At 52.6% G+C, this 12134-nt stretch overlaps 3 protein-coding genes across 3 annotated transcripts; 1 reads left to right on the forward strand and 2 right to left on the reverse strand.

Moving 5' to 3' along the window:
- Positions 1 to 496: 496 nt before the first annotated feature.
- AB675_4528 (putative transporter) lies at positions 497 to 2034 on the forward strand (the record flags this gene model as incomplete). The annotated part of the gene is made up of 4 exons (XM_018144672.1): positions 497 to 731; positions 796 to 1118; positions 1175 to 1688; positions 1760 to 2034. The coding sequence occupies 4 exons, from the start codon at positions 497 to 499 to the stop codon at positions 2032 to 2034; spliced, it is 1347 nt and encodes a 448-aa protein (XP_017999039.1).
- Positions 2035 to 2430: 396 nt separating this feature from the next.
- On the reverse strand, positions 2431 to 3224 carry AB675_4529 (Pre-mRNA-splicing factor isy1; the record flags this gene model as incomplete). The annotated part of the gene is made up of 2 exons (XM_018144673.1): positions 2431 to 2487; positions 2526 to 3224. 2 exons carry the CDS (start codon positions 3222 to 3224, stop codon positions 2431 to 2433), a joined length of 756 nt encoding a protein of 251 aa, XP_017999078.1.
- A 4793-nt stretch (positions 3225 to 8017) lies between these two features.
- Positions 8018 to 8593, reverse strand: AB675_4530 (uncharacterized protein; the record flags this gene model as incomplete). Its single annotated transcript, XM_018144675.1, has 2 exons — positions 8018 to 8435; positions 8487 to 8593. The coding sequence occupies 2 exons, from the start codon at positions 8591 to 8593 to the stop codon at positions 8018 to 8020; spliced, it is 525 nt and encodes a 174-aa protein (XP_017999103.1).
- Positions 8594 to 12134: the final 3541 nt, after the last annotated feature.

Consider the following 12134-nt stretch of genomic DNA (forward strand, 5'->3'; position numbering starts at 1 on the left):
GTTTCGACAAGTGCCCGCTAACTTCGACAAGTGTGTCCTTGGCAGCAGCGTTCATGGAGCAAATTAGGAGATTGCCGCACCGTCCTCGTCCATCTCCAAATGGCAACATATCTATTCTCCATACATTGGCAAGCTTGATCGCTTGACCGTTGTTTCCGAGCTACCGGCGCGTTCGCTTGCTACATTTACCCGTTTGTCATTGGTGGGAGTGAGCTTCGAATCAGTATGTTGATAAGAGAACAGCCCGCGCGGGCAGGAGTGCATGTCACACCCAACGTCATGTCTCCCAACTTCGAAAGCTGGCCGAGACGTTTTTTGGTCCTTCAGCAGTCCCACGACTTAGCGTTGAACGTTCATGTCGCTGCATTCAAGACTCGCACGCACCAACGGCATACAGGAACACAGACCACTGACATTCTCATCTTGAACAAGCCAACTTCCAGTATAGGGAGCAGTTACCATACGGACCGGACTGAGCTGCACGGAGACCACCAGCATGGACGTCGAAAGAGACATCAAGCCGGTGCCTGACACCACATCGTCGTCACCCACTACCGACGTCAAGCATGACGTCCCGCTTGAGATCTATATCGACCCCATCAAAGAGCGCAAAATCATGAACAAGTTCGATATGCTGGTGATGCCTCAATTCGTCATCATTATTCTCCTGGGATACCTCGATCGCTCCAACATTGGCAACGCCCGGATCTTTGGCTTCGAAGAGGATATCGGTAAGCACATCGAAATTGCATACCATTTCGTGCGTGAAAAGATCGCTGAGGGTGTCATCAATAGGGCTTACCGGCAACCAATTTGCGAACCTTTCATCACTGTTCTACGTCACATATGTGATCTTCGAGGTGCCTTGGGTACTGGCTGTCAAGAAATGGGGTGCCAATAGTGTGATGGCAGTGGCGATCGTCACCTGGAGTGCGGTCACTATTGGTGCTGGATTTGTGCACAACTATGGACAAATCGTCGCATGTAGGCTTCTCTTGGGCATGTTCGAAGCCGGCATCTTTCCGGCGCTTGCATTCGTCATCAGCACAGTGTACCCTCGTGAAAGTCAGGCAAAGCGGATTGCCGTTCTCTATGGCTCCATCGCACTTTCAGGAGCGGTTGGCGGATTGATAGCTACGGTATTCAGCTGATGGGGGACCAACTGGGTCTCGAGGCCTGGCGTTGGCTCTTCATTATTGAAGGCATCATCTCGATTGTGCTTGGAGTCGCCTGTTGGGCAACGCTGCCACATACGGCAGAACAAGCTTGGTTCCTGACGCAGGATGAGCGCCAGTTGATGCTCGATCGCCGACGGCGTGATGCTGCGTATAAGGGCGACGACAAGCTATCATGGTCTGATGTCAAGCTAGCATTCACAGATCCCATGGTCGTGATCGCTGGGCTGGCCCTGTTCTGCGCGGGAATTCCCTTGTTCGGCTTCGGAATCTTTCTGCCGACCATCATTCGTGGTATGGGCTTTGCGACTCTGCAGGTCAACCTATTGACGATCCCGTGCTATGTTTTTGGTCTCATTTATCTGGCCTTCATCACCTGGCTATCCGACAAGCTCCGCAAGCGCGCCATGATGGCTGTCATCGCACCCTGGATCGTCATAGTTGGCTACGCGATCGCGATTGGGACAGGCAACAGAGGTGCTGGCTATTTCGCCATGTTCTTGTGCACTGGAAGTAGGTTTCCTTTCTCTCCAGTTCCCTAAATGCTGGTTCCCAAGAAGAGCCTGTACTGATTCCATTCTTAGTCTACTCGTTTAACACAGTGCTTATGGCATGGGTATCAAACAACATACGACCAGATTCGAAGCGCAGTGCCGCTCTACCGTGGTTCATCTGCATTGCTAATGTATCTGGGGTGGCTGCTGCGCAGGTGTATCCAAATTTCACTGCTCCCAGGTACATCATGGGCAATGCGATTAGTCTAGGTATGGAATTCACGGCTGTCCTCGGTATTGGCGTCATCTACTGGATGCTGAAGAGGCGCAATGCGGTCAAAGCCAAGCAGCGTGCTGAGGCATAACCGACAATGGCAGAACAGACGACAAGTCACTGGACTTCGAGTATATCTTCTAGTGCTCCTGAGCAAGCGAGAAAGGCGCGAAGAGGATGGCATGACTGATGTAGTGCTTCAACCTCCTCAGCCAGGCCCTCCCAGGCGGAGGTAGACTCCCCTGACGAACTGGAGTGCAGGAGCGAAGTGGCTTTTCAAGCTCCGCCAAGCCAGGAGATCTACCAGATAGACAAATTCATCTGTCCCAACTCACTTCGCTCCGATTACTTTGGTAACTGACGGGCCGCCAGCCGCATAGTCAGGGGAACAATTCAAGACGTACATGAGCCCCGAATCGTAACAGTCGTTCTATGTATGTGGCTCGTGCCGGGAGCTGTGCTGCTTGTCGAAGCAAAGCAGTCCCGCTCAGCCCAACTTGTCCAGCACTTGTTTCCTCCTCCGATCCATAAGCTCCTCCTGCACCTCCTCCATGGTCGGCAGCCGCCAGGCCACGCCATCACCTGAATCGCCCGGCAAAAGCTCCCAGCCTCGTCGCTTGCCTCCTCCTCCTCTGCGAGCTTCGCCACTCTCTCATGAGCCTCTTTCTCCTTCCTCCGCTCATACCTCAACAATGACCCATCCTCTTCATCTAGCCCGAAGCCAAAGTAGTTCGCGTCCAGGTTCCTCCGATCAATCTGCTTATCTGTCTTCCGCCGCTTCCCACCCTCCCCGTCCTCATCTCCACTCTGCTCATCATCCTTCCGCATCCTCCGCTTCGCCGCCCGCTCAAACATCTCCTTGACACCGGGAAGCTCCCTTGCTCGCCCATAATACCTATACCCTTTTCCTGAACCGCCATCCGCCATCTCCCTCCCCTGCTCATCAAACACCACACCGCCAGCACCACGCATGTAGTTCGGCCCTCCCAACTCTCTAATCCTTCGCTCCCAACCCCATTTCTCCTTCATCAGCTTGTTGATCTCATCGTTCAAATCTCGTATCTGGAAGTCCGAAAGTGACTCCTCTTGGATCTTTGTGATTTTGCGAGACACGTCGCGCAAGATCTGGCCGCGGAATTTTTCGCAGGCAGGGATTGTAGCAATGGTGGAGGGCGCTTTCGGGCGGCGGGTTGAGGCTGTGGGCAATAGGCCCGACTCGGCGGCTTGTGATGCGCGGAAGCGGTACAGCATCGACTGCGCTTTCTCTGAGTTGCGCGCCATGGCTTAGGGAGGCGGCACGCCGGCGGCGCGGACGATGCCTGAGGTGGTGAGGGTAGATGGATTCGTACTGCGCCAGAGAATTTGGCTTGCGATAATTTGTACTCCCTACTTGGACGATGAACAATCCGAGACGGCTTGGTTGTAGATGCCGGCAGGTAGCGGTTTGAACCTTCAAACGTGGTGTATGAGGGTCAAAGCCAACGATTAGCTTTGGGACAACGAGTGAGTTGAAGTCGTCGAAAACATAGACCCGTCATCCGGTCTCTCCAACTCAAGTTTGGCAGATTTTCGGAGGCGCCAGGAAATTGGAGTCTCACGCCGGATGACAGGACTTAAGCAAGAGATGATCACGAACGAGATTAGACATGCTAGCATGAGCTACATCTAGAACAGCTATTACTGAGAGACCTGATGAGTCTCTCTTGCGCGCGAAGCCGACTGTGTTAATTTCGGGACGAATCGCCAAGATATCGTTGCCTCGACCCAGCCGTGAGAATCACCGATTTCCTGCGAAGCCATTCTCTCCGGCAGTCCTACCATCGAGCTGGCATTCATGAATTTCACCAGACTTGCGTGCTTGTGTTGGAGGCATTATCAAGCGAGCAATGACGCCTATGCTTCTCGTCCCCGACTTGCAAGTAGCCAAAAATCCTGCATCTCTGGACCTAGCCGGATAGACCACCACGAATGTGCTACTCCGTGCTCTATCAAATCGTGGTTATGAGCGAGTGCGCCTCGCTTGCGGGGTCCTTCCCGTTCGACTTCCGCCACGTTGCCTGCTTGTCAGCAATGCACCAAAGGTGATCTTACCAAGTAGACTCGACAACGCTCGTCCAATATACCACATCTCGAAATTGTCAATGTTGTCCCTGCAAATGACTTACGAGTATGATGCAGATCCAACACGTCGTGCACTCGACAATCGACAGGACTCACCATACCTGATTGGTACACAGCCGCAACCACCACACTCTGCAACAGGCGTGAGCAGCTCGTGTCCAAATGAAAGTATTAGAGCTGGCAAATCGAGGCTCGTTCGGCTGAACGGTTATATTGACCGGCCACGACCTGAGGGTGGTCCCAACTCGGACAGGCCCGTCATCCATAACTCATCAGAAACCATGCAAATGGTGGTCCGTGGTGTCAGTGGCCATCGCTGTCGCTGGATGCTTCCGGGATGCTGTTGAGCCGCATTGATGGCTTCAGTATCTCCCGTTCACTTCACACCCTCACCCTCAACACCGGGTCGACGGCTGCAGCTGTATCTGCAGCACACCAGAGTCCTCCCAGGATGCATCATACAAGAGTTCTTGTCCAGAACAATATCGAATCGATTTTCGCGCTCGAGCAGCGTGTGAGCTCATGAAGGGAGCCTTAGTTGGTGCTCCATTGCACGAAGCAAACGGTCAAACGCAAATGAATCAGAGTGTACTCGCCGCGAAGTCGAAGAAACGCGGAATTCACACTTCCTACGAACCTTATACCTTTCAGGAAACCCCACTTATCGTCACGCCTGCGTTGTGGACCCGACCCAGGTTCCAGGAGCCTGGGATCAGCATGACTCGCGGAATTGACAAGTAGTCATGCAGACGCTAGCGAGTCATTTCTCTGAATCGCACTTTTGCGAAGGGTGTGCAGGCAAGCTCGCTCACGGCTCGTATTCTTCGACTTGTCGTCATGCACACTGCTCGTGCAGCCGGCTGCATTGTCGAGCAGCGGCTGCGAGACAGCGATGAGAGTCATTGGGCACGTCTGCAGGCCACGTGGCATGTTCTCAACGGCTCAACGAGGGTCATGAAAGCGAAGTGTAGAGCAATGCAAAACGGTAGAGAAGTCGAAACTGATTCAGAGCGGTGCTGGAATGCGAATGGTTTGACTCGCCTCAAAAGGGCTGCTCGGTCGCCGTCAACGTTGCCTGAGGCGCCAGCAGACCTTCTCTTGCAGCCTCGTGACGGTGTGTGCAGTGGACTGCTAAGGTGCTAACAGTGCAGGGCAATAACGGACGCCAGGCTCGGTCCGCGTGCCGTGCCCAATGCTTGTAAGGCCTATTTAGCAGACAATGACAACGTTATTAGTATTTCGTGAAGCTTCAGATCGATAACTCGGTGGCTAGGTACCAGTTGCCTCTGATCTAACGCAGCGTGGTCATCGTGGTACACGGAGGACCCGACAAGTGGCAATACGTTGTTTCAAGGTACCGGACTCGCCGAACGGGGAGATTTCACACCGAACAAGGCATCCTTACGGGCTCCCGCGAACGTGGTCGGTATGTTCGGACCACAAGGCATGTTGGATATGTCGTCGGTACAGCGGTCATAGTGCCGCGTGTGCATCGCAGGGCTGCCACGCTGGCTTGAGGAGATACCGGCAACAATGAAGGACGTACTCCCACGTATACATTCGTTTGCACTTAAGAGAGACAGTTGCATCGTCGTGGATAACAGCGCCGACATCACAGACAACATGCCGACAGGCATGCGATGCGATGCGCCCGTCACAGAGAAACTGCCTCCAGCCTGTCAAGCTTGTACTGACAAGAGGATGCACAAAGCTTGTTCAGTATTTGATATGTCGTAGATGACGGCTTCTGTTCGGGTAGGAGAGCGCTTACCGCCTGTATACCAGCGCTTCAGACCACGCAAGGATGAGTGAGCCTCCACTTAGCTAACCAGGAGTACGTCTCGGTCTTGAAGCCAAGCAGGATATTTGAATCTGGAACACACAGAAAGAAACGGAGTTCTGACACCAAGACGCCTAAAGCTCGAACTGACGACGGATCTGGTGAGTTTTAACGACTGACAGGGGAGATGCAAAGCTTTGACCTCTGATCTGCAGTCTCTTCAGCGACACTGGGGAATATCCAGCGACCGTTTGCGGATCTGGACATGGTTTGGGAAGTCGTTACGGACGTGCTATTTCAACCTTTTCTTTTCTGAGCAGAAGTGTGAAAGTTGACAAGCTCAAATAAATTCTCCGGCGAAAGTGGCGAGAAGGAGAGTTTAGTTTGACAGCCCGTTGCGAGCCGTTCCGCCTAAAGCCAAAGTCTCCGTTCATGGTCGCTGCCATTTGTTGCCTTGAATCTTTGCTTCTACGACAATTTTGGAAGTTGGGAAGTTGAGACGGCGCTCATGTTACTGTTTGAGCAATGCTTTGTGACCCGCACATACCTCGCCCACGACTTCAGCTTCTGACTCTGCACTTGTTTCCGCGCTTCGGCCGAAGCATGAAGGTGACTATGTAAGCGCTCGGTGTACTGGTTTCGTCGAGTATACCATTTTCCTTCCAGCTTACTCGTGCAATCTCCGACAGAGCGACCAAGCTAAGGCGACTATATGCGCACTCCATGATGCTACTATTTGTCATCGCAGTCCCAGATTTGCTGCACTATAGGCAGTGACACGGCGGCTTGAGGAAACCCCATGGAGTTTAACAAGTAGTGATATACGACAAGGCGGAACGATGCAAGGCAAACATCTGTATATGGAAGGGCCAGTGTATGGGAGGTTACACAAGATCGATGACCGCATGTAAATAATGGCCCTTTGCTATTTTGGATGCTTCGGCCGACATCCCGAGCACAAGCTTCCATGACGGGTACTTTTGACAGAACGTCATTTTTGACAGCTGTCAGGCCGGCAGCCTTGTCACAGAAGCAAAGTCTCTTGCGCTCGCGGTGTGTTGTCGCGAGTCCGAATTATGTGCGTGCCAAGAAGCTGCTTTCAGGAACAGGAGATACACACGTAAGGGACTTAAACGAGCTGCCTTTGTTCGTGCGGCAATTCGTGAGAAGTGAGCAATGGAAGAATGCGACTTCGGATCCGGTGCCGTGGATAAGGCTCAAGACTCAAAGAGGTATAAAATCCGTTGGCTATGGTAGGCCTGATCATCGTGAAAGAGGGCCGCCTTCTGCTAACATCCACATATACGGAACGACTGATGGTTGACTGGGCCGCAAGGGCTGCTATTTGTGGGGTGTAATTGCTTCAGATTCCCTATAATAGAGATGAAGCCGATCCTGGATCCAGTAATATGTGGTCGGCTGAGAAAGCATGCAGTATACAGTAATATGAGATGCAAACTTTCATACTCGGCATTTCTCCTGGCAACAAAGGATACCAAATTGCCACAACAGAAGCGCGGAGCAGCAAGACAGGAGAAATTGTCGTAGATGCTCTTTCCTAGAGCTGATGAGTGGTTTTGCCAAAGTAGACAGCTTGGCGAAGGAGCACCGATGACGATGGTCGAGAGCATGTTCGAGGCTACGTGACTGACCGGCGGTGAAAGGGCAACCACAAATATCGAGGGGAGACACCTCAGATGATGGGAAACGTTGGTATCGGTTCCTTGCTTTCGTTCCTGTTCCTCGTCCTTGCATTTTTATTTCTGCAGTCTCCTGCGGTTAGCTGCCTATCGCCGCTGGGTCGTGAATGTCCCTTGCTCCTATGACCATGTACACCATTCCAACAAAGATTCGCATCGTGGGATATCTTATGATCAAAAATGACTCGGCAAGTGTGACAGTCGACTCTCGATTGTCATGAAGCTCGCAAACCGGGACAGCTGAGTCGCAGCGCCCGCCTAACCACATGAACGCCGATTGTGAATGTGACCAACAAGCAAGAACGCTCAGATAAATGACGAGTATCAACGTATGTCGTTATGTATAATCTGTGGTTTCGTTGACGGAGGGAGTGGTGAGATCGTGAATGAGTTCGGTCGTAACGGCATGCTTTGTGCTTTTCGCTCTGCACAACGAGGATGTCGTGTGCTGAATCGTGTCCTGAAACCTAATGCTAGCTCGTGGTTGCTGGTACCGTCCCAGGTTCCGGGTCAACCTCAGTAGGATCGGTGGGAGTCAGCTTGGGTTTGTCCTTCTTTGGCGGATACCGTGTGCAGTCTTTACACCTTTCGTGTTCACAGCTGGTGCATGTCTTCGTCCGGCCGAACTGTGCCTTGCAGTTGTGACACGTGTACTTGACTCGCATTCGGATGGGTTTGTTGACTCTTTCGCGTTGCACTTGCCTCGATGGCTCAACCTTGTTCCACTCCTCCTCGTCGAACTCGAAATCATACTTCTTGAATATGGCCCTTGCCTTCTCTAAGCGCTTGTCGGCGTCCGTCGTTGCTGGAGTTGAATCCTTTGTGGGTTTCACTGATTCCGGTTTCGATGTTTCCGGCGCCGGTTCTGGTTTTGTAGGCGTCGATGTTGTTCTGAAACCTCGTCAGCTCTGATTGTAGGTACAACCAGGAGGATCAACTTACGCCCTTGTTGTTGAGGAAGAGGAGCCAATCGGGCCTTGATCCTTAAACGAGTCCTTGAACTTCTTCCATAACCTGCTCATCCGCTTTTTCTTTGGTGCCTCAGCCATACCGACAATTGAGAATCAAGGAGCCCCTGCGCACTGGCCCGTGTGTAGAATATAGTCTCGTTGAAGGGACGTGAGACAGCACAGCGCTGAGCGGACGTAATGTAGTGAAGAGGATGGACGGTACCGAAGGCGTGGAACTTGGAGTTGTAAGACCAAGCGGCGGTCGGGCAATCAGAGGACCCAAGTGGATTTTGACAGGTGGTAAGCGATGGGCACGATGGGGCCCTCAGTCGCCGGCTTGTTTAGCGGTAGCTCCGGGCGTAGCGCACGAACGGTCCAGGTTTCACCCTTGGATGCTTTACTTGAGTCAGGTATCTTGGCCCTGACGGAAACACAACTTGCCGTCTTTTCCACAGGGTCGCTTCCTGTACTTTCTGGACTGACTGGAAGGTTGTGAAGAAGTCAATGATCGTGTGGCTGCACAGATTCAGCTACAATCGTTGCAGAAATGCAAAAGCGGACTCGTCAGTCGCTCGCTTACATCTCAGAGGGTTGCAATTAACGATCAAGTCACGACGTGATACGGTAGACCAACGGGCGAGCAGGTGCGCCGCTGAACTCAAGGGCTCGGAGCAGGCGCGGGCACCAGTAGGTGAGGAGTACGAAGCTGTTATCGCGAACAGAACCACCCACGGGCGACCACACCATCGGTTTCGCTCGTAAATGCATGCATCGAGAGCCAGTAATGAAAGCGCCTGGATCAGGGCCCAGTGACAACCCGGCCGTTCCTAGAACATATGGTCCACGTTTCGGGCGTGCACCGAAATTAAAGCACCCGTGGAGTCGGTCGAAAGTTTGAAGAGCAGCAGATCTTCACACGGCACTTTTGAACGCTCGCTAAGAGTGTCTGAATACAGCAAAGCCATCTCGAGCATTGTAGACGATCATAGTTCGAGTGAGTGAGCGCCTTCTGGTATACCTCATCTAGTCACCGGACTATGGATGCAGGAATCGAATCCCGTCAATTGCAATTCGGGCTGAATTTCTGGCACAATGCTCTGCGAGCGCTCGGTACATCCTTGCTGCTCAAGCCTGGTAGAGTGACTCTCCGGGGCCATGGGCCATGGCTTATGGGCCATGACACATGGGTACATTAGCACAGCTGTCATCTGCCGGAGTCACAGACCGCTGTTCCTAGACTGCCTTAGGTCAAACGCCGTCGACAGTCACAGAACTCCACTCCTCACCCGCATCTGGGGTCTCTATCTTCGCCTTGGACCTGGTACCGGACCAATTCGGAGGACCGAACCAATTTTGTGCACAGGTAGCCTTACATGGTATCTGAGTCGCTTCCACACATTACTGTCCAGGTGCTGGCTAACAAGTAGTCATTGCGTCTATCATGAACAAACAGCCCAGTCACGGTGCCGAAGGCTCAAAAGTAAAGATCCCCAGCCAAAACTAACTTTCGACGATTCGCAATGTCCCGCGACGGATGCGGAGCAAAGTAAGCTATCCAACGCCTCATGCAAGCCAAGATGCAGTCCATTTTTCATGAGGGATGTAGGCCAGTGACTTGCAATTGCAGCAACTTGTAAGAGCATCAATTCAGCATACGAGCCGCAATTGCCTGGGATTTCGAGGTCGCGAAAATTTGATCGTGGCTGTCGTGTATCTACAGAGATCGTCTGCCACGCGCCCCAGATCTGACCTCCCTGACACAGTCCGATATTGACCAACCCTCCTTACGGACGGATATCTTCCCTCAAAGTTTTCGTGACATTGTCAATCGTCCCATGTCTGGCGATATACTCAGAACGCACACACCAGCAGAAAGACCTGGTGGATCGATCGATACGACGCAACAAACCGACCCAGCCAAGCTGCAGTATCTTGCATACGGATTGCTCATACGTACCTCCACGCCAGGTTGTCGGTAGACCTCGACCTACAGACAGTCGTCGCTGAAGCGGCCACGAATCATCGACAGTGCCCGCGCGAAGGCCAGCAGAGTTCATGCGTTCGTGCGCTGTCTTCACGGCGACATATCCGCCGGGATATGCAGACGACACGAGGCGACAATCACCACGTTCGTTGCTAGCGGCAAAAGTCTGCGCCATGGAATACATGGATTTTCCCCCGCCAAGCAATTGATTGATGCATCTGAGCTTTTGGATCGGCCTGAGCTGCTATCAAGCTTCCAAGGTAGTAGATCGGCGATCCGATATCCGTTGAATCAGGAAGGTCAGCTCACCTGGGTACGGCGACAGCATGGTCTGGAGTCGCCATCAGCAACAATTTGGTGGTGTGCACTTGACAGTGAATCATGAGTCTGTGCTATGAATTTGGGTTCACGAGGATTTCGGATCAGATGTGGCTCTTTGACTTTGGCCCGACTGCCAAGGATTTGGCACGAGTCATGCACCAAGCTCGAATTTCTCCGCGTTTCGCGAATCCAGACGACTGGGTTCTGTTACAAAGTGTTGCTGTCATACACTGTCAATATCGTGGTCGTTGACAGCTGCAGAATTTTCTAAGTAGTGTGCTGCAAAGCTTTCTATGCAGCCACGGAAAGGCACCACTTGCGGCTTTTGACAGCTACAGCTGACGGCAAGCTAGGGTTGCAGTCTTGCAGATTACCCAAAAGTCGGAGAGCTCGTTTATTGACAGGAGTCTTTCCGCTGTTTGACAGGACGTCAAATGTGCGTTGACTGGGTAAGAAGCTTCCCTGGCGACCCTGTCGTTCGTGTTGTTCATGGTCACCTAATTTGACGCTCTTTCTTTTTGGCCTGGTAAGTCTCTCCTCGGGCAACGACTGTCCAGAGTACTTGCCTTTCTGCACATCACGTCCTTCGGCCTACGAGACAGGTACGTGCTACCTCACCATCTGTCAGGTTAAGCTATCGATGCCGTCATTCTCGGAATGTCTACGCATTGCGAATCCGTGGGCGTACCACAATTTCTTGCGAAGGGAAACCGAAAGTGGCGGCCAATCTCTGCTTTGCAGACCTGGGAACCACGCCAACAATGAAAGGGTTTCACGATCTGAAAGCGCCGCCTGTGTTTGGCTCGCGGGTAAGAGAATGCTGTTCAGCTGAGGCTCAAGGGGTACAGCACGCCTGTCACACAGCACGTCAGTGAGCTGTCACTGCAGTCAAGTTCGCGGGGCGTTTCCCATTTACGTTGTCCAGGACTCGACGACTGCTTAGATCTGCAGGCCAGTGGCCCCGACGCGATGCAGAAGCCGAAAGCATGTGGGATGAAGAGACCTTCCCACCACCCTGAAGTGCAGGAAGATGTTGCTGCCAGCACAAGCTTTTCGTTAGGGCACAAAAGTACAAGGGTTCCAACCCTCAGCGATGTGTTGAAGGAAGTGTTGCGACTGGCCTGCGAAGGAAATAGTCATTTCCCGCTGTACACCCTTCGCACATTAATTCGCGTCCCAGAAACAGGGCAACGAGTTCAGCTGACGTCCCAAGTAGTAAGTCTCTCCTCACAGCCATCGCCATAATAGCAAAAGGTCACTGGAACCACCTGGCCCAGCGGTTCGGTGTCGCTGGCAAGCATTTGCTACTTCCATCCACCACAATCGAGCACAAAC

Source organism: Cyphellophora attinorum (genome assembly GCF_001299255.1).
Source record: "Cyphellophora attinorum strain CBS 131958 chromosome Unknown Contig16, whole genome shotgun sequence".
Taxonomy (NCBI): Eukaryota; Fungi; Ascomycota; class Eurotiomycetes; order Chaetothyriales; family Cyphellophoraceae; genus Cyphellophora; species Cyphellophora attinorum.